Below are 20,340 nucleotides of genomic sequence, written 5' to 3'. Positions count from 1 at the left end.
GTGGTCCCCGAGTCTGACGAAAAGCCACAGACCGAGCAGTGATCGACGTCCACCTTTGCTGTAGCGTTCGTATCGCATACTAAATGCGTCACAGGACGCTCAGCAGCGTTGCTATGACGATGACCATTCACATTTAAGCTGTACTCTATTGTAATGGAAAAGCAGTCGATCCAAGTCGAGTCATGGCGAGTTAATCTGAGTAGGTACTCCAGGGAAAAGGGGCCTAACCCTCACAATGTCCAGGTTAATTTGCGGGGAGGCAAAGAATTTAGTGCTGGTAACGCAGGAAGACATCCCATCAACAGACCAAAACTGTTGGCCTGTATTTAGACTACAAACAAGACTGGCAAACTGTCTTTTAAAAAACATGATCTGAATCCTTTTACTGAAGCCAGGACAGGCTTGTCCTCATCCTGACTAGTTACCAGGGTGCTTTACTGCTTACTCAGGTAAGGTCCTGTAGCTTGAGTTGTTGCTCTTTTGGTCTGAGTTTTTGGGGAATTGAATGCAAGTACATAAACAATGGATTTTAAACAGTTTGGTTCACAGGGGCACAAACCTGGGACATGTCATACAAAAGCAGTACTGGCCATACAAGTCAGGACTGTTGCTGTTCTTGTTGTTATACCTGTGCTGTATACCTGCAGGACTGGTCTGCATACATTTAATTCAAGCAGTGTGCTTTACCTTATTTAACAGAAAACTCTGGATTTTGCTGATATTTCTGACCTGAATTTTGTATTTGGCTAAACTAAATAGCACTTTAAAAAATTGTTACTTTTTTTAGTAAACCCAGAAATCTTTTTTGTTTGGCAAATATTTGTTTATGTGGAGTAAAAACCCCACTCTGGCCTGCATATATAACAGACACTGGCACATCTTTATAGATGTCAGCTGTGCAGGCCAAAATATCTAAGAGTTGCTAAGTGGTGTAAGTTGTAAATAAGGAAGAACCTTTCAGTTTCAGAGTAGTACAAGTATTTGACATTCTGGTGTTTGGATTAGTTTAAGTAATCTAAGTTACTTCTAGCTCTTGATTTATGTTAATTTACAGAAATGTATGTGGGACTTTTGAAGTCTAGCATAGATAATCCACTCTGCCATCCATGGGTGGCAGTGTAAACTAGTAAAGTGTTAAAATAAAGATGGGAGATAAATCCAAAGAAAAATCTCACTAAGCCATCAGAAGCTCTTCAGTGTATCTTGACACACATTTTCCAAAGTAGGATGTCATTCTTCAGTTCATGTTGATCTAGGGCTGGGCGATATGACCCAAAATTCATATCTCGATATTTTTTAGCTGGATGGCGATATAAGATATATATCTCGATTTTTTTTTTTAAAGCCATAAGTTAAGAACAAAAAGAGAGTTCTTAGTCACACTGTGTCCCAGATGTCACACGGGCACTTTTATTTACACACAGCGTAGATGTACATGAAGAAATTACTCAAAAATAAATTATCAGCATTTATTAAATAATCATGGTCCATAAATAAAAGAAAACAATGTTGTTTTTGTGCATAACAAAAAGCTCACAATTGTGCAGTCAAAATGTAAACTAATAGACGCTGAGCATAATAACAAAGAGACAGATTTCACAGCTGCACCACGTCTCTGAACAGGTGCCATTTGTGGTCCTTATACACACACAGTACGTATCACTCCGCGAGGCTCCTCCTCTGTAGCTGTAATCCTCCGACAATCCATCAAGTGGTGCAGCTCCGTAGCTTAGCAAAGTCATATTAAAACATTTTTTGACAGATTGCCGAGCGCTGTGTACCACATAAAATCGGTTCGCGGTCAGTAAGCACAACCAGAATTCATACATAAGGCGCACTGTCGATTTTTGAGAAAATGAAAGGATTTTAGGCCGTGCAGCCCCTCCTGGCTGCATGTGGTTAGCGCGGTTAGCTCGTTAGCGCGGTTAGCTCGCTAACACGTTGACGCCGTCCAGCCCCACGCACGGTAACTCGCTAACGGAGATTTTCCGCTTTCATCTTGTCATTGCCTGCAGGTGAAGCTATGGGGGAGGGGGAGTTGTGTTCAGTGAAGGAGAGGCGAGGCAGAGTAACGTTGCGTAGAGACGGAAGTGGACGAAAGAGAGGCAAACCTGCGGCTCCACAAGTATAATTATAACGTAACATAGACTATATCGATATAAACGATATTGTCACATCTTATATCTCGTATGAAAATATATCGATATTTTTTAAAAAACTCGATATATCGCCCAGCCCTATGTTGATCCATCGTCATCTAAGAAGAGACCCTTCAACTCAGGATCTAAATGTTCCAACGTAGGATGAGGAGGGGACTCACTAAGAACACATTTGTATAAATTTATAGCTACACTTAAACTTTAACACACCTGTCTAGACAGTCTATATATAGCTCTGCTATAAATCTGTTTCGCACACAGGATCTGCTTGGGCAGTGAAGTGTTTTTATTTTTTTTCACGTATTGGAGACGAAGACAACAGCAGCAGAGATCGATTGCTAGTGGATAGCCCCCTGAGTCTTATTTGAAAGGTTTGGCTGTTTTCAACCCGCTACAACCGGCTCTTCCCATCCTGCGTTTCCCTACCAGTGTGTGCCTGCCCCAACACTGGCACCGCCAGAAATAGAATTCAAACCTGTGGGAAACATGAGCGATATTCCTCTGTGTGGGTGTTGGAGTGTTTTTGCTGACGCAGTCTTATTTTGCCCTGCACTGACACTCTCCCCTGAGGAAATGTTGCTCTTCTGCTTTTTCTTGCATATCACACTAATGCACAGTCATCAAGGTCATAGAACGTGGAGCTGTTTATGGTTTATGTCTGTGCTGGAAGAAGATGAACCTCTGAAATCACTGAGATGTTTGTCTTTCCAGCGTGACAAAAAAAATCAGTCTTCCTGCTCAGTGTGTTAGTGCCTAATTGTTCCATACGGTGGACTGTGTGAAAGCATCTACATTTGTTGTTACTCTGCTCTTTTAGTCTTTAGGGTTTAATTTGTCACTTTGCCTGTATTTTAATTATAGAAGAATATCTATACTAGTAGTGCTACTAGTTGTCTAACTCCAGAGTGTCCTGCAGGCTGGTGTGATCATTACAGTGTTTAATCTGTATTCATGAGTTTGCTCACTCCCGCCCTCAGCCGTAATTTTGATCTTGTCTGCAAAGCTGTTAAATTTCATGACTTTATATCGTGCAGTAATTGCGATGTTTGTTCACAGACATGAATAATAACAGCCACACTGTTGCAGATAGTAAAATAATTGTTTTTTTAATTATTTGGCCCTTTTAGTTTTTGAATTCTTGTTTAAATCCACAAGAAAGTGATGATGCTGTCTCCATCTGTCATGTCTGTTGTATCCTCCTTTAACAGAACTAAGCTTTAAAAAAGCAATTATTTATTTATTTTCTTTTTTGTGCATGTCATTAATTTGTAAATCTGAGGAACGGGGAAATAAGACGATTTACTTAAGAGCCTCCATCCAGTCTCTTTTATGTTTTTTTTAACCCTCAGTGCTGTTCCCCTTTTGTTACTGTGCTCTGCGATGTTGTTGCTCAAGTCACTCAAAATATTTTTTTCTCTTTGCTTTACTTTCAGTTCTACAAGCATGTTGTCCAGAGTGTAGAGAAGTTCATACAGAAGGTGAGTTAATGCTTTAATTAGAACCATGAGCCACATCCAGGCAGGTGCAGAGATATTCGTATGTTGCTCTGCTGTTCATATATCTCAACACCAGCTGTCTTTCTTCGACAGTGCAAGCCAGAATACAAAGTCCCAGGGCTGTATGTCATCGACTCGATCGTCAGACAGTCCCGACACCAGTTTGGCACAGAGAAGGACGTATTTGCCCCGCGCTTCAGCAAGAATATCATCTCGACGTTCCAGCACCTCTATCGCTGCCCTTCAGATGATAAGGTTAGACCATTTTTAATAGGTTTTCTGTTCCTCTCTGTGGCTTCTCATTTCTCGGTTTCCCAGGACATTATTGTGACATACAGGGCATTCGAATGAGTGCGATCTGTTTTGTGAATGAGTATGAATGTCTCGTGTGTGATCGGTCACAGAAATATTTAAAGATCATGTGTCTGAGAGAAGGTTTTTGAGTAAATAATTTGTCTTATTGTTTTTGTGTCATCCAAATTCCAGAGTAAGATTGTGAGAGTCCTGAATCTGTGGCAAAAGAATGCGGTTTTCAAGAGTGACATCATTCAGCCTCTGTTGGATATGGCAGCGGGGATTCCTCCTCCCAGTGTCACACCCGTCATGCCCAGCAGTGCTGCCCCGGTCAACAACACTACACCCGGTCAGTAGAAGCACATTAAAGTTCAGATTTGCTCTTCTAATCACTGCTACTGTGGTGTTTAACATATCTGAACACGGCAACCTTGTGATTCTCTCTGTGTATCCAGGGACCCCGGCTACACCGGCCACTCCAGCCAACATAGTGCAGGGTCTGCCTGACTGGGCTTCGCAGATTACCAACACCGACACTGTGGCTGCTGTGGCCCAGATCTTGCAGAGTCCCCAGGGACAACAGGTAAGTGAACACATCCTCCCAAAAAGTGTTTACATCAGAGCAGCATGTGTAGCTGTCGGAGTAAGAAGGTGTTTAACTTACTTTGTTGTCGCCTGTTACAGCTCCAGCAGCTGGTGCAGAGTCTGCAGATGCAGCAGCAGAAGCCCCAACCGTCCCTGCTGCAGGCCTTGGATGCTGGCCTAGTGGTGCAGTTGCAAGCTCTGACAGCTCAGCTCACTGCGGCAGCTACTGCCAACAGCCTCAACCCCCTGGAGCAGAGGGTCTCCTCTTTTAATAAGGTAATGCTGCAGTCAGCAGCTGTGAGTTTATTTTTATGCTTCTGTGGCAGCCAGAGCTGGAGGCGTTATGTTTTTGAGTTGGGTCCATGTATATATGCACATCTCGGTTTTATTGGAGTTTTGTATTTGCAAAAACATTTGCATTCATTGAAACAAAAAACACTTTTCTTTTTGTAAGAATTCATTGGCCAGCGAGAAAGAAATGAAACAGAAATCTATAAAAGAGTTAAAACACAAAGTTAGTGGAATTTTGTATGTAAACAGTCAAAGGTCTTGTGTGCATGGATGTTGTTGAAGGCATGCATCCTTGCTTCATTTGAATTCTCTTTACTTCTACTCACATTTTGTTTCTGTTGCAGAAACTTTTGGGTCCTTTTGACTTTGGGAACGATTCAGAGCGTAATGAAGAATCTAAAAAGGACAGCTCAACATCTCAACTGTGAGTTCAGTGTGTTTGACGTTTGTTTTAGTCCTTCATTAATAGTGATTCTGCTGCTTCCACCTGAGAGTTTGTGTCTAATCACGCTGCTGACTGCTTCCAGGCCCATGGTGTCGGAGCCCATTAACAGCTCCCTCTTCCATCAGTTGGCTGAGCAACTTCAACAGCAAAACCTGGAGCAGTTTCAGAAGCAGCTGCTGGAGCATCAGCAGAAGGTAGAGCACACACACACAGAGCGGCCTTCTTGTTCAACATTATGTTTGTTCTGGATTTATGATTTGCTACAACTTGCATTCTGCATTTTTTTTGCAGGCAATGAACATAGAAGGGCAGGACTCGATCTTTGGGCAAGAGAACTCAGTTTCGAATGCTCAGAGCAGCAGCCAGCCTCAGCTTCCAGAGCCAGAGAATAAGATCGACGACTCCATAGACAACCAGCAGCAGGTATGCCCGTGGGCCATTACTGCAACTTTACACTAACTTAGAGGTTGGTGTATGCACTTAATATTTGGAAAGAAATGCATGTCTAAAAGCAGGACTGCATTAAATGATTAGTTAGCTCTAGAGATGGGCTTTACCTGAAATTACCCATGGGTTTTCTAGGACATGGATCTAGATGAAGGCCCGGATGGGATGGAAGAGGAAATCTTTGAGGCTGAAGAGAAGAAGACCTTGAACACACGGTCTAGAACAAGGTCAAGGTCACGCTCCAGGTTGGTTTGACTTTTGATACATGGGTTTGATGTTTAAAAGGAACATGCTCAGGGTTTAATATTAGCATGACAAAAAGTCAGTATGGAGAGAATTCCCAAAAGGTTTGGCATTGTTTCTCCCCAGGTCTCCAAAGAGGAGACGGTCTAGGTCGCGCTCCGGCTCACGGAAACGGAAGCATCGAAAACGGTCGCGGTCACGCTCTAGAGATCGCAAGAGGAAGTCCTCGCGGTCTTATTCTAGTGAGAGACGCGCCCGAGAACGAGAGAAGGAGCGGCAAAAGAAAGGACTTCCTCCCATACGGTCCAAGACTCTCAGTGGTAAGAGGAAGTCATTGTTCTGTTCTGTTAAATATTTTAAGTTTACCACCTGCAAACCTTTTTTTTTCCCTGATGAGTAAAAGTCCCATTATTTTTTCCCCATCTCGTTACCTAGTGTGCAGCACAACTCTGTGGGTGGGCCAGGTGGATAAAAAGGCCACTCAGCAAGACCTCACCAATCTGTTTGAAGAGTTTGGCCAGATTGAGTCCATCAATGTAAGCAGACCTCTCCCTCCTTTACCCTCTAATTTTCTTGCAGTGTGTAGTTTTGATCTCTTAACAAGAAACGTAATGACGGTGCCCCAGCCTGTCATTACTGTAGCTGTTCCTAATGATCTGTCCTGTGTGTTTTTTAAATGCCTGTGTTACTATCCTTCTTTCACCAGACACACAAATCTGCCAGTATTCTCCGCTACACTCTTTTGCTCTCTTTAACCTCCCCTGTCCTCGTGTCTCTCTGCAGATGATCCCTCCCAGAGGTTGTGCCTACATCTGTATGGTCCACAGGCAGGATGCATACCGTGCCCGTCAGAAGCTCAGCACCGGCACGTTTAAGATTGGCTCCAAAATCATCAAGGTCCACATTACCTATACAGTTTATTCCATTGTGTTCTTTGTTCGTTCTACACGGTGAAGCTTTAGATTTAGGTGCACATGGTTGTATATTACAGGAAGCTACTATTAAAAAACAATAATAATAATCTGTTATCTTGACCTTTTGTGCGTCTTTGATCCAGATTGCGTGGGCTCTGAACAAAGGTGTAAAGCAGGAGTACAAGCAGTTTTGGGATGTGGACCTGGGTGTCACGTACATACCTTGGGAGAAGGTAAAGCTGGATGACCTGGATGGCTTTGCCGAAGGAGGAATCATCGACCAGGAGACTGTCAATGACGGTAAGAGGAAAGGAGCCTTTCTTTGGCACAGACTCAGGCTCTGTTAATTCTGTGGCGGTGTTTGTTGAAATAAAAGCAGGACAAACATGCGAGTTTGTGCACAAATGATGAAAACAAAACAGTTATCCAGGCAGACAAATCTTGGCATTTCATCATCTAAGTGAATTTACTCTCTGCTCCATTCCCTTTATTTATTATCCACTGGAAAACTCGGCGAGGAATAAGATTGAGTTGGAAAGAAAGAACTGAACTCCTTAATCCAAACAAATAATTGAACAGTATTTGTTTTTTGGTTTTTTTTTTGGTCTGTGTCTGCAGAGTGGGAAGCTGCCAAGAATACTGAACAAGCCAAGGAAGCTGCAAGTCAGCCAGTAAGCACTGAGACTACAGCAGCATCTAACACCCAAACCGAGACCTTCAACCAGCAGGTTACCATGATGCCAGTGCAGGTACAGTCTGCCTGTAAACTGTAAAAGGAGTACACCTCCATGATTTGATTCTGATTAGTTTAGCTACACTGTTGTAAACCATTAAGAAACTTTGAGTTGCTGAAATGTGTTAAGGGATTTGTGTATCATAAAACTTGGGAGGTTACACTATTTTTCTTTTAACAGCGTTTTGTTTACACAGTCTTATATCCCTCGTATTCAGCTTCCGGTTGCACAGGCAGTTCCCAGTGCGGTCGGTTTGGTGCCTCCTGCCTTCCCTGTCACCATGGGCATACCTCCGCCAGGTTATGGGCCGCCGCCACCCTTCATAAGGGCAAGCTTCAATGCCTCACAACCTCCGCCAGGTAAATGATGCACGTGTTGTAAAAAGATGAGGCCAAGAAAAATTGACCAGCTTACACAAATGATTCTTTCTTGTCCAGGTTTCATGCAGGCTGCTCAGACAGCAGGAATGGCCTCAGCATCTGCCTGTGAGTATCTATATGCTTCACCTATGACCAGTACATGGATGTGAGTTTGAAAGTGGAGCTCCCTATTAGACTGTCAGGTTTAAATATGTTTTTGTTTTGTTTTTTTTACCTGTAGCTCTGGTTCAGCCTTCAGTGGGCTCCAGCCAAGATGCTGTCAAGGATTCACCATTCGGTGCTATGATTCCTCCAACAAGCACCATCCCAGGTAGCTTCATGCCCTCGGCTATCCCAGGAGCTGGCGTATTCAACCCAGTGGGAGTGCAAACTCAGCAGGCCGCTAATGAGAAAACACAGTCTGCAGAGGGCATGGATGCTACTGCAGAGCTCACGCTGCAAGGTGACACATCGTTAATGTGTTTGAATAGTTTTATTTCTAGTATTCATTTTTATGTCTCCTTTTTTTAACAATTCTGTCTGCACTTGTGTTCATCTCCAGGCATGCAGAATGCTGTCCGCAGTGGAATGGGTCTGCTGGGCATGCACCCTACAGCTTCCCTCACCCACCCCCTGCATCAGTCTGGACTGAGTGGGCAGAGGATGCCCGGCCTGCTGCCTTTGGATGTGCGCCCCAACCTGCTCCAACCCGGAGCCGCTGCTCGCTTCCCGCTGCTCATGCAGCAGGCCCATGCCCAGCAAACCCCTGGCCTCCTAGACAGTCCAATCCAAGCTCAATCCCGCCCCAGGGCTCCCTTCCCTCAACTGGACCCCTTCCACCGGCCCCCCAACATAACCAGTGAAAATGTATCCAAAACAGAAGATGAGTCGTCCTCTGGAGCTGACGAGGGCAAAGACCAGGACTACCGCTTTCCTCCGATGGAAAAGCAGAGCACGGGTCTGCTGCGGACCCCTCCCCCAGAGCATAGGGAGCCCCTTGCAGGATCAGGAGCAGGCGTGAGACCACCTTTGCTCCAGACCCCAGGTACTCAGCCAGCCAGATCAAGCCTCGTAGGCCGTCTGCAGGCCCTTGCAGGGTTTACACCCGATAACCGCTGGAACCAAGCCAGAGGGGACTTTGATGAACGTGATGGCATGCGAGGAGGCCCCCAGGCCCCAGGTGGTCCAAAGGGCTTCCCGGAGGCTGGTCCCACACCTGGGCAGAACTTCCCCAGCCGCTTTGATAACCGTCCCGGGACAGCAGCCGGTGTTTCTGTAAATGCTGGAGCTGTTGGGGGGCCACAGGCTTGGAACCGTAGTGGTAATGCCGCAGCTCCTTTTGAGAGCGAGCTCCATCAAGACCTAGATGAAAGAAGACGCCCATGGGACAGGCAAAGAGATAGAGATGAAAGAGATTTTGACTTCAGGAGGGAGATGAATGGTAACCGCCGCAGCCGCGAGAGGGAGCGTGAGAGAGACAGGGGCCGCGACCGCACCAGAGAACACGAACGCGAGCGAGACCACGACAAAGAGAGAGACCGCGAACGTGGAGGCTCAGCACCCCTTCTCCCTCTGCCCACACCTCTTCTACCAACTCCACCTCTCAATCCTAACCTGACACTGAACCAAGGCAAAGTGCTTGCTCCGCTTAAACTGAACCCTCAGATTCAGCCACGATTCCAGCCCCCGCTTTTGCCTCAAGCTCAGGGCAAGCTCCCTCTGCTGGGTCTTAATCAGGCAGCGCCTCAACTTCAGATCAGGTCTCCTCCTCCATCACAGAACCAAGCAGCCGTGCCCGAGCCTGAGTCAGAAATCCCAACTCCATCCGAGGCCCCCCAGGCACAGCCGACACCCTCGACGCTTTCGCACGACCCGTCATCTGACGGCGAAGGTCAGAGCACATTGACTGAGGCGCCTCCAAAGTCAGAGTCGTCGCCACAACCAGAGACTTCTCCACGCACAGATTCACCATCCCAGCCTATAGCCCAGTCCGCCTCTCAGACCACTGCTTCTTCTGACAGTGAAACCCCTAGCCATGCCTCACCACCTGCTGAGGCATCGTCCCAGGACTCATCCATGGCCTTCACACAAGCTGCCAGCCCCCCCGAAGATACGACTCACTCTGCGGAGGAGCAGAAAAGTGGACAGAAGGATGAGGAGGAGTCACAAGAGAGACCCTCCTCTCCCCAACCGCCGGGGGTCAGTGGACCTGAGCTGGACAATGATCAGAGTGAGCCCGTGGAGGATGCTGCAAGTCTGCCAGTGGTAGACACTGTCACAGACACTGAGGGGACATAATCATCACTCAGTAGGTAAAAGATCATTTTGTAAAGTTGTCTCTTCTTCTCTGTACTCATGTCAGCAAACTACCACCACCACACGGGACATGACGAATACTGACTCACACTGTCTGATAACAAATGATTTTATCCTCACAGAAACCAGTGTACTTAAATAGAAGGCTCATTAGCTGATTTATGGTTAGAGACTTTTGTTTGTATTTTATTTCCTTTTTTCCTTTTTTTTAAGTTGTAATGCCACACCACCCATTTTAATTATGAGCTTGGTGAATTTTATCAAATTGCCTGCCAAAATGTTTCAATTGTATATGGGGAAATTTAGCTTTGACCTTCCTATGGAAGAGAGTAAGAAATCCTGGCTGTTCGACAACGGATTGATATACTTGAAAATGGCAGCTGTTGGCCCAATTTCTGTCTCCTCTTCTTTTAAAATGCTACTGCAAAGTTTTCAATGAATGCTTTTGTGGTGTCTTGCAATGCTTTTTTTTCTTCTTCTTTTTTTTTTTCTCCTGAGCAGAACAAATGGCCTCCATACATTAAAACCAGAACAGCTGCTTATAATTGGAAAAAAAAATGAGCATTTTAAATAGAAAACATGAAAATGTTGTATCCCCAAAATAAATGTCTGTAATTTGTTTCTAATTATCCAGTGAACACAAACAGAACATTACATGCCCGGGGGAAGAAAAAGAAAAAGGAGCAGAGGGATGTTCTGATGTCGGCTGCATATTGTTTTAGTTTGAAATAAACATGCTTTGTCTGTTTAAAACACTTGCTTTAGGACTGTTTTCTGACCCAGGACCAGTGGAAAATGCTTTACAGACTCGTGTGCGCACACACACACACACACTGTGTGCTGTCACTTCGGTCGATTTGATGTTCTTGTAACTCAAGTTGCTGCTATACCATCCATCCACAGAGCACTTTGTTGGATGCAACCGTGGGACTTGTAGTTTTTTTTAGTCTGAGGACTTCAGCCTGTATGTTTCCCTAAGCTTTTTGCTGGGTGACTGTTGAGGATGGGATTGTGCCTTTTTGACTGGATTTGTCGTTCACGATGCTATCCAACACTACTGTGCGATGTACATCAGACTGTGCGTGCAACTCTGCTTTAGACAGCTCACTGAAAAGAACGCTCCCTGCACAGAATTGACTGACCTACAGTTTGAACGGTGGCTGCGCCGTTTGTGCAGCGCCTACCTAGAGAACAATATATCCTCCATCGTTCTGTGCATGCAGGCCTGTAGCCATGTTTTAACCTTCTGTCTTCTCTTGTTCATTTCATACCTGTAGTGGTTTTCTGTTGAGACGTACCTCTAGATATCCATAGTCTGCTGTTCTCTCAGACCAAATGTCTACTACAGGAGTTGTGATGTTGAATAAAAGTTCAAGGTGCATCAGACTTTCACTCCTTACTGTCATGAATTCCCATTCAGGCTGACCAGAATCATTATTTTGGGATTAATAGTCCAATTCACGGGATTGGATTGCATCTCAATAGTCTGTAACATTTCAAGCACCACCCACCCGCTCTTCATCAAACAGTAGGAACTCACCTGGGTTTGGTCACGTGACCACAACCCGTGATGGATCCAACACGTGCATGAAGCTAAGACAAATAGTTTCATGCGTGTTAGTCGTTTAAACTGAGTAAATCATATAAATTGAGTTCTTCACAGCTGTTTTTATCACAAAAATCAGTTTAGAGAACCAAAATACCAAAATAGCATTTTGAGACCCGACAGACTGGACAAAGGCGAATTCCACACTGCAACACAGACATCCAAGCAGACGCCACACGAGACCTGCTGCCCTTTATATTTTTTATAATTTAAAAAAATCCACACAACAAAAGGAAACTAATAAAGAAGGCCGGCTAAAATACCCCCACCCTGCCGGAGAGCTGGCTGCTACATCTGGTCGATGTGCTTACTCAGCACGCACTAGCACCCAGCTCCTCTGCGCTCATTTATGGCCTCACTAGGGTCCGAAAAAACACGAGCTGGAGGATTCATTAAAACAATCGCCTCCATCAGCGTGTCTCCTGGCACCATCTCAGCACTTTTTATTGTTATAGAGAAATGGTGGACAAGAGCAGTGCAGTGTGCTGCTTAATGTCTCTACCTCCACTTAAGCTTAGTCTCTTAGTCCAAACAATAGTCAACAAAAATAGATTGCATGTAGAGACCCGAGTTCTGGTAAGAATATCCAGTTGTGTGTCTATGACTCAGTCCATAAAGTTCTAGCTCCCACCTGCCTCCCAAAGCCTGGGCAGTCAGCCAGGTCCATCTTCCTGCTGACCTCCCGAAAGAAAGATTAGACAGCCTGGAACTTTCAATCAATGGCTATCTGTACTCAAACAGACACACATGTGCACAACAGTTGGCTAGGTCTTCCATTCACAACAATAAAAATAAATATTCGCTGGACGGAGGTCAAGCAGCTTCAGTTACATGTCTATGGCTGGGTAAAGGGCATGCCACAACTGTAGTGTGATTTATTTAGGAACTGCAGCTTTCAAATAGGTCCCGGGTATGATTTAGGATACTAGCCTATGTGAGGTTTCCTTTCTCTGCACGCTGTCCCACCTGCCTCCGATCTGAGTCTAATGCCGTTTACTGTGCCAACCCATGCGCACTTCATACTGCATATAAATTCTTTGCCTGACCTTTACCTTTTAGCCCAGCATGGGCACCAAAACTGTATTTAGTATTTATTTATTTATTGTCATTGTCAAGAACAATGAAATTGCGTTTGGGGCTTCCATACAACCCAAAAAAAAGAAGAAAATAATAAATACCCCTTAAAACCCAAGTGTACATATTTAACCCAGTGTGACTCCAATGCAATAAGACAATCCTTAGCAATAATGTTCGTAGAAATTCAGACAAAGACCTGAGAAACATGACAAAATACAACAATGCAACCCATTCAATATTATTGTACTGTGAGATATGATATCAGATATGATAGTTATCTATTTAAGAAAGAGGGGGGGGGGGGGGCAGGAGGGGGAAGAGAATAAAGATATGATGCACCAATGCAGACCAGTTCATTGCTATTAAGAAGTTGGATATGGTTATTGTCCGTGAGAGGGGGGCAGAGAGTTCAGGAGCCTCACAGCCTGTGGATACAGGCTGTTGGCCAGTCTGGATGTTCTGGCCTGTATAGACCTGTACCTTCTCCCTGAGGGCAGCAGATGGAAAAGTTTAAATACTAAACTGTAATGGCATGGAATAATGGTACATTTCCAGTTTGTACCCTGGCAGAAGCGCTAATGTGTAGTTTTGACTGCAGGTCAGATACACAGAAGTTCCCTGCTGTGAGGAAGTTAATTAGACACAGTGCTAGCTTTTGGCTTGTAAAAGGCTTTTTACTGTGTTGTGGGAGAATCATAAACATTTCCTACCCTAATAATGGCTAAACTTCAAGCCCTAATTTGTTCTATAAAGAGGATTTCTCAGCAATTACGCGATACACTGGAGGTCCATTTTCACAACCGCTATGGTGCTCCTGCTGCCTTAGTATTATAGCAGTGCCATTACTCCGTCTGGCCATTTGGGGTCAGTGTGGTGCTGCAGCACTTGTCAGTGCGCCGGCCTTACTGTGCTCAGTGCAGACCGGATTCTTTGAGTGTGACGGCTCAAAATCTGCAGTGCTCACCTCTCTTACCTTCTGTTCTTCACCATCTCAACAGCACCGTGGCAAAATATCTCTACATAAATCCCCCTCCTTTGAAACAACAGTAACCTTGATGTAAGGATACGGGCGAAGGAAACCACTGATCCATACGGGACCTTCATTGTGCCAGGTCCTTGAAATGAACTCATTCCATACCTTTTTGGGATCAATACAGACGTGTTGTGATAAATGGAATGAGGTCTTTTTAGTGTGAGACTTGGCTGATTTCTGCAGCTTCCCAGTTGCTGCATTCTTAATTGATTAAAGCTATTGATTAGGCCTCCTAAAGCCTCCAGACTAAAATGAGCCTTTATCTGCCATGGCCAGATACCCAGATATCATATTCAGTCACTGTGCAGCCTGTGCCAGATGCAGAGAGCCAGAGCGTCTCTGCTGGTGTGACCACTCGCACAAATTCATGAGCACCAGAGATGGAGTCAGAGCAAGAGACAGAGCCATCTATCTCCCATCCACCTAGTTATGCAGGAGAGGAATCCCCTATCTCAGCTCACAGTCTGCAGCCACAGTAATTACTCAGCTCTGTGGGAGTGCGCATAACTTTTCCTCTGCTTTCAAGAAGCCACTGCCCGCCCGGCTTCCCGTTATCAGGGCCAGCAGACACTCCTAGACTGGGAGGCGTCCAAAGTTCTCCTCACCCAGGAACTTGGGCTCGCTGCAAAAGAGCAAGGTCATACAGCTGTCCCACTGTGCCACAGGAAGTGTGCGTGCAGTTAGAGCAGCACCGGAGCTGGATGTTGGTGAGGAGATTCGCTCAAGGCCACATCAGCAGTGCCTGTACTTGCAGCATACAGGTATAAGCAAAGCTCTTCGGGTTTTAGCTTTCTGTTCTTTTAAGCATGAATTTTAATGTGCAGAGCCACAGGGGAGGTGGGGGTTTGTGTTTTATAGCTTTTAAAGAAGGAAAAGTTGAAAGTACGACGCCGAGGCTGTGATGGAATTCATCATGAGAGAGACAAAACACGGCCTCGGGTGACTGCACGTCAGTACTTTGCAAATTGGATGAACGGTTATGTGTTCGTGCTGTTTACTCGGACACATTTGATGCTGACAGCTCGCGTCGTGATAGAAACGTCTGTGCAATTGTACCCATCAGCCTCACCTGGACTGAGACAGCCTGGAAATAAAAGATATTCAGTAAATTCAGATGTGTCACATTTAGATAAGGCTGATGATTCCCTCTCACGGAACATTTTGTCTCATTTTTTGATGAGACTTTTTTGTGTCATTCTCTCGAGATGAACAGAAATTTGATGGCAAGCAGTCTGTTTTTTCCCCCCAAGACTGCTGAGAGGAGGAGAGAGCGCCTGTTTGCGCCAAGTCAGTGTGTATTTGCATACTGAAGAGGTGTGTGTGATGGGGGGGGGTTAAACGCTCGTCACTGAAGACCTTTCTATACTCACATCCTTTGTATGTGTCTGTGTGTGTGCGTGCTGGAGCTGTCAGTGTGACGACTTGGTGCAAACACACCGGGGCAGAGACACGGGCCTCGCCGTTTAGGATGCGAGCAGCTCTTACCTCCGTGCACGCTGTCAGCGGTCCTATCTTTCCTGCCCGTACCCTCACTTCAAAACACACAAATATCAGTAAACATAGGTGCATGTAAACAGATCATGTATCTGCTAAAAGTGGCTGCCTTGAAGCGATTACACGAGCTCTGCTGGTGCTTCTACTTCTCGTCTTCAGCTGTCTCTGCATTTCTCGAAGGGTGAACGTGGGGTCATCGGGGCAGGGGATGTTAAAGGGCGCCACTGTTGGGAACAGAAGGAGGACTATAGGAAAATGAGAGTTGTCATGGAGGCAATTACAATCCACAAACACCTGATTCCCCCTCTCTGTTTTGTTTTTTGTCCAACCATGGCTCACAGCAGGCACAGTGTTGTGCTGGGTGATGGGGAGCTTATTAAATCTGCTAACACAGACAACGAATATGCATATATGTGTGCTTGGGGAGTATGCAATAGGGATGAGGCGGAAGATGCTGAGCAAGCAGGGAGCGGGCTGTTTGACAGCGCAGCACATTGTGCCTGAGAATGGGGGAAACTGGGAGATGTGTATCAGGAAAGACAGGCAGGTACTGGATGCAGCCCCCATCACTCTGACATTAGTGGTGCACACACGAGGGTGAGCCCGTTAAAATGTCGTACGCACTCTTTAACCAAATCCCAGATCGGTTTTCTCATTATGAAGCCGCCTCTCGTTTTTCTGCACTCGTCTGCAGCGACACGAGGTGTGTGACACACACATTCGTGCAGCCTTAACACACTGCAGGCCTTCTGTATTTGTTTTACTCTCATGCGCCGGGTGTTGCCTCCATTCACGGGTCTGTCATCATTTGAGAAAGACGACCTTATAAAAGCTGCTTATTAAAGGCTGACTCAGCTTCTTCCTGCAGATGTGACACCTGCTTCTTAAACCGCCAAAACAAGCTTCATTGTTTCCATTAAGGAGGATAGTGAGTGTGCGTCTACCTGCCCACACATGAATAAAGTCGCTGTTTGTTCCCCACCCCGGGCCCTTTTAACCCCCACTCTTTTTAACCACCCCTCCTTGCCGTTTCCAAGCAGCAGCTAGCTGGTAATTAGCCCTGAAGGCCTCCTCATTGTCTGCCTGTTTGTTTGGTGAGAAGCAGATTCCCTCCTGAGAGTCGGAGGCGTCACTCACAAGTGTGCACAAGAGACGGAGCAGACGGTGTCAAGTATAAAAAAAGAGGAAATTCCAGACTCACCAGAATGAGGCCGGAGCGAGGGGTGATGGTGGTGGTGCGTGGCATGTGATCAAACCTGGTAATGTGTTTCATGGACAGACTGCAGCACTCGTAGATGTTAGAACGTGTAGACCTGATGGAGAGTTTGAAGGCTGAAAGTAGCGCTAGGATCAGTATATTTCAAATTCAACATAAAGTCAAAGCTCCTGAAACAGCTCTGGGATCAGGAATAGCACCTTCTTTGTCTTCTTTCCAAATCCCCCACAGAATACCACACAGTCATAAATCTATTACTTTATAATGTCAAAGTCAAAGGCCTGCTGCAGTTGTACCTTATTATTTATATTCTTTAAAATATCAAATTCTTGTATTTATTCTTGTTTTTATCAAAGAAAGCCGACTTGTTGTACTTTTGAACATTTTTCCAGGTGTGTGAAGTATTCTAGCAATAGACCATTCATGTAGAAATCCCTACCACCTCAGCAGCAAATATCTGAATTAAAAAACAAGGTATCATGGAATATGCTGCAGTCTGATTTCACAATAATAAATACAGCAAATAACATTTTCGTGAAATCGATACAAGCATTTGTGATCAGTTCTTTCGGTTTAATTAGATGTTCATTTTCTTTGTTCCTGTTCACGTACGACAGAAAAAAGAGAAGAAAGTACATCATCTTTTTAATTCTAAGGTTTTGTCCTTGACGACATCATAAAGCACACCAGACATCAGCAATGATCTTAGAGGACCTTCCCATCAATTCTCAAGGCATGTGAAACCATTTCCAAAACAATTTAAAGTTCATCATTCCACAGTGAGAAAGATTATTCACAAGTAGTGTAAACATTAAAAAAGCTGGGGAAATGCATCCCAAGAGCTCCATTTCAGACTTTACAGGCCTCAGATAGCATGTTAAAGGTTCAAGTTAATAATATGATTAAGAAAGGACTGAACATGTTTGGCTTGTTTATAAGGGCTCAATAAAGAACACGGCAGCATGGCTTAGGTTTGCAAAATTACATCTTAAGAAACCAAAAGACCTCTGGAGCAATGTCCTTTGGACAGACGAGAGCGAAGTGGAGACGCTCGTCCATGAAGCACAAAACCAAACTCAGCACATCAGCACAAACACCTCAGACCGGCTGTCAGCACGGTGGTGGAGGGCTGATGATCTGGGCACCCAGCAGTTTGTTGGGTTGACCACAAACTCCTCTGGATACCAAAGTACTCCAGAGTCAAATGTGAAGAAATCCGTCTGACAGCTAAAGCCTGGTGGACACCGGCTCGTGGAGTGAGAACCATGACTTCAAGTTATTGCAGCTGAGAGAGATTCTGCAGGCTACAGAATCACAGGGTGGACTTTTCACTCGTTTTCTTCCTGAATAATGACACGCGGCCCACGTCACCTCTACTTGCAGCCCGGATGTTGATATGAAGAAATAGTTTTAAAAATTATTATTCGAAAAATGATTTAATTAGAAGGCAATATGACCAGCGTGTTACAGACATGGCCCTTTAAGACTGTAGCCCCATGGGCGGTGTAGTCCTCGCTGCAGGGAGAACGTGCGCCCCTCCGTGTGTGAGCGCGAGGAGTTGCTACCGAGCAGAAACGGGAGCTGGAAGCATGTAAATATAATAATAACCACTGCAGCCAAACAGAGAGCCTGACAGCCCAGTTGGAAGTAAGCTATTAAGACTCGACTGTACACTGTGTTCGTGTTTTTCTCCAAAACAATAAAGTTCTGCTGGAGCAGCCTTTCAACGCTTCTTTCTGCCTCTCGCTAGCAAAGTTGACCCAGACAGTAAAGTGAGTTCCCGGCTACGAGCCCGTCATGGAACCCGAAGTATTAGCCGGAGGTCTCCTTACCGCGGAGCCGCGGACCTGTCCGAGGTAACAGAGTGCAAACATGTTGAAGGCTGTGTTAGTTCAGTGAGAGATTTATTTGGAAAGAAAACAATTTTCACTTGACTCAAAAACTAATGTGTACGCTTATGTATGGAAGCCCGTTTCCGCCACTAAATAAAAACAAAAAAGCTAGTATCCATAACTCGAAATTTCGAGAAATATAACTCAAAATTTCGAGTTAGCTCTGCCAATCAAAAATATACGTGAATGAGGTCGCTTTCTTGTTACTCGGAAGCATATGGCGCAGAGGAACGCGCACTCAAAAACGGATCCCAACAAATTGGCGCTTTCGCGAGTACGTTTGCTGATAGTAACACCATGTGATTCAGCTAATAACGCAAGGATTTCATCATTTGTGAAGCCAGGCTGAAAACACAAAGCAATCTGTGCATTCACGACTGGATGTAATACTGGTAGCTTAGCTGTAGCATTTGTAGCTGAGGGCTTCAGCTTCCGGGTAACGAGGAAATGACGTCATTCACGTAGATTACTGATTGGCAGCGCTAACTCGAAAATTCGAGTTACTTTTCTCAAAATTTTGAGTTAATAAATCGAAATTTCGAGTTAATATGTCGAAATTTTGAGAAAATAACTCGAAATTTTGAGTTATGGATCCTTTTTTTTAGTGGCGGAAACGGGCTTCCATACTTACGCCTGCATATTTGTTAAATACAAACAAAATTATAGCAAAAGTGCTGCCACGTGTCTGGCCAGAAAGAGCTGTTTATTTGGTAGTTCAATGAAAGACTTCAGGTAGTCAAGAGTGAGAAAAAATTGCGTTCATGTTTGCAGTTTTTTCTTGTTAAACATTATTTGAAATTAAATAGAACAAAGAAAACACTACATTTTAGGAAATATTAGTGGGTGTTTTCTTGTTTGTTTTCTTGTACTACTTGAACACTAAAGTGGCCCTCCAGTGAGATGACGGTGCCAGAAGGGGCCCCAGGCTCATTTGAGTTTGAGACCCCGGGTGTAAGATGTCACGTGTTGTTGTTGTTTATGGGATCATATTAGAAGCTAGAATCTCCTGATGCGTTAAACCTTTGCACGTCTTTTGAAAAACTAAAAAAGTTCAGATATGGGACACTTTGCGTTACCAAGAGAATTCTTCTCAGTTTAGCTCCTTAGAAGCAAATGGTTTTTTTGTGGGGGTTTTTTAAAAAATGTTTTATTTTTTATGGATTGTTCATACTTCTCAGTTAAACCCAAGATCAAAATGTGCGCGTGTTTCCTCAGGGTGTGGTGCTATTCATCCATCTACATTGGTCTGGTGAGAATTACCCAGGTTTGGAGCTACTGTGTTGCTCAAAGTGCAAAAAATGCATTTTAAACACTATCTGGTTATGTCTCTCTCTACAACTCATGTGGTCATCTGTTTCTATGCAACTCACTCCCCTCCAAAGGTTGGGGTGTGGCCAGCTAACATGAGGGCGGTCACCATCAGTGCTGACGTTCTGTCTCGCTGTCCCACCACAAGCATCTCATCGCAGATAAATGCATGCTCCCTTTGGCACGGTGGTGCAGTTGGCAGGTGTAGTTTCATAAGGAGAAGAAACTGCTCACAACAAGATTTCTGGAAACAGATGTTGTTACTTTCTTTATTCCGATATATTTTTTCATAGGCATAGTGCCACTTAGTTCCATTATATTGAAGAGGAGTCAGACATGTTTACGCCACATGTCTCTGAAACCTTTTAGATGGATAAGCAGCAACTACAGAGGAAAAACATGGAAATCAGAGTTTGCCGTCAATCATTCCT

General features: G+C 44.8%; 1 protein-coding gene across 5 annotated transcripts in view; it reads left to right on the top strand.

Moving 5' to 3' along the window:
* scaf8 (SR-related CTD-associated factor 8) overlaps positions 1 to 20,340 on the top strand; it is a 44,528-nt gene that overhangs the window by 13,872 nt on the left and 10,316 nt on the right. For 2 of the 5 annotated variants that reach the window (XM_012923376.3, XM_076877738.1), the window contains exons 3-20: positions 3,593 to 3,637; positions 3,749 to 3,910; positions 4,142 to 4,298; positions 4,405 to 4,532; positions 4,634 to 4,810; positions 5,170 to 5,249; positions 5,353 to 5,464; positions 5,562 to 5,693; positions 5,853 to 5,962; positions 6,087 to 6,280; positions 6,396 to 6,496; positions 6,744 to 6,857; positions 7,018 to 7,174; positions 7,493 to 7,623; positions 7,805 to 7,967; positions 8,046 to 8,093; positions 8,209 to 8,430; positions 8,530 to 11,669. In XM_012923376.3, coding sequence (XP_012778830.3) covers positions 3,593 to 3,637; positions 3,749 to 3,910; positions 4,142 to 4,298; positions 4,405 to 4,532; positions 4,634 to 4,810; positions 5,170 to 5,249; positions 5,353 to 5,464; positions 5,562 to 5,693; positions 5,853 to 5,962; positions 6,087 to 6,280; positions 6,396 to 6,496; positions 6,744 to 6,857; positions 7,018 to 7,174; positions 7,493 to 7,623; positions 7,805 to 7,967; positions 8,046 to 8,093; positions 8,209 to 8,430; positions 8,530 to 10,265 — 3,969 coding nt within the window. In that variant the 3' untranslated portion in view covers positions 10,266 to 11,669. Of the gene's footprint in view, positions 1 to 3,592; positions 3,638 to 3,748; positions 3,911 to 4,141; positions 4,299 to 4,404; positions 4,533 to 4,633; positions 4,811 to 5,169; positions 5,250 to 5,352; positions 5,465 to 5,561; positions 5,694 to 5,852; positions 5,963 to 6,086; positions 6,281 to 6,395; positions 6,497 to 6,743; positions 6,858 to 7,017; positions 7,175 to 7,492; positions 7,624 to 7,804; positions 7,968 to 8,045; positions 8,094 to 8,208; positions 8,431 to 8,529; positions 11,670 to 20,340 lie in introns of those variants that run through there. The other 3 variants (XM_012923377.3, XM_076877737.1, XM_004566517.3) reach the window with 3 other exon arrangements.

Source organism: Maylandia zebra, linkage group LG19 (genome assembly GCF_041146795.1).
Source record: "Maylandia zebra isolate NMK-2024a linkage group LG19, Mzebra_GT3a, whole genome shotgun sequence".
Classification (NCBI taxonomy): Eukaryota; Metazoa; Chordata; class Actinopteri; order Cichliformes; family Cichlidae; genus Maylandia; species Maylandia zebra.
Note: the sequence above shows the minus strand (reverse complement) of the source record. Positions and strands in the feature narration are given on the sequence as shown.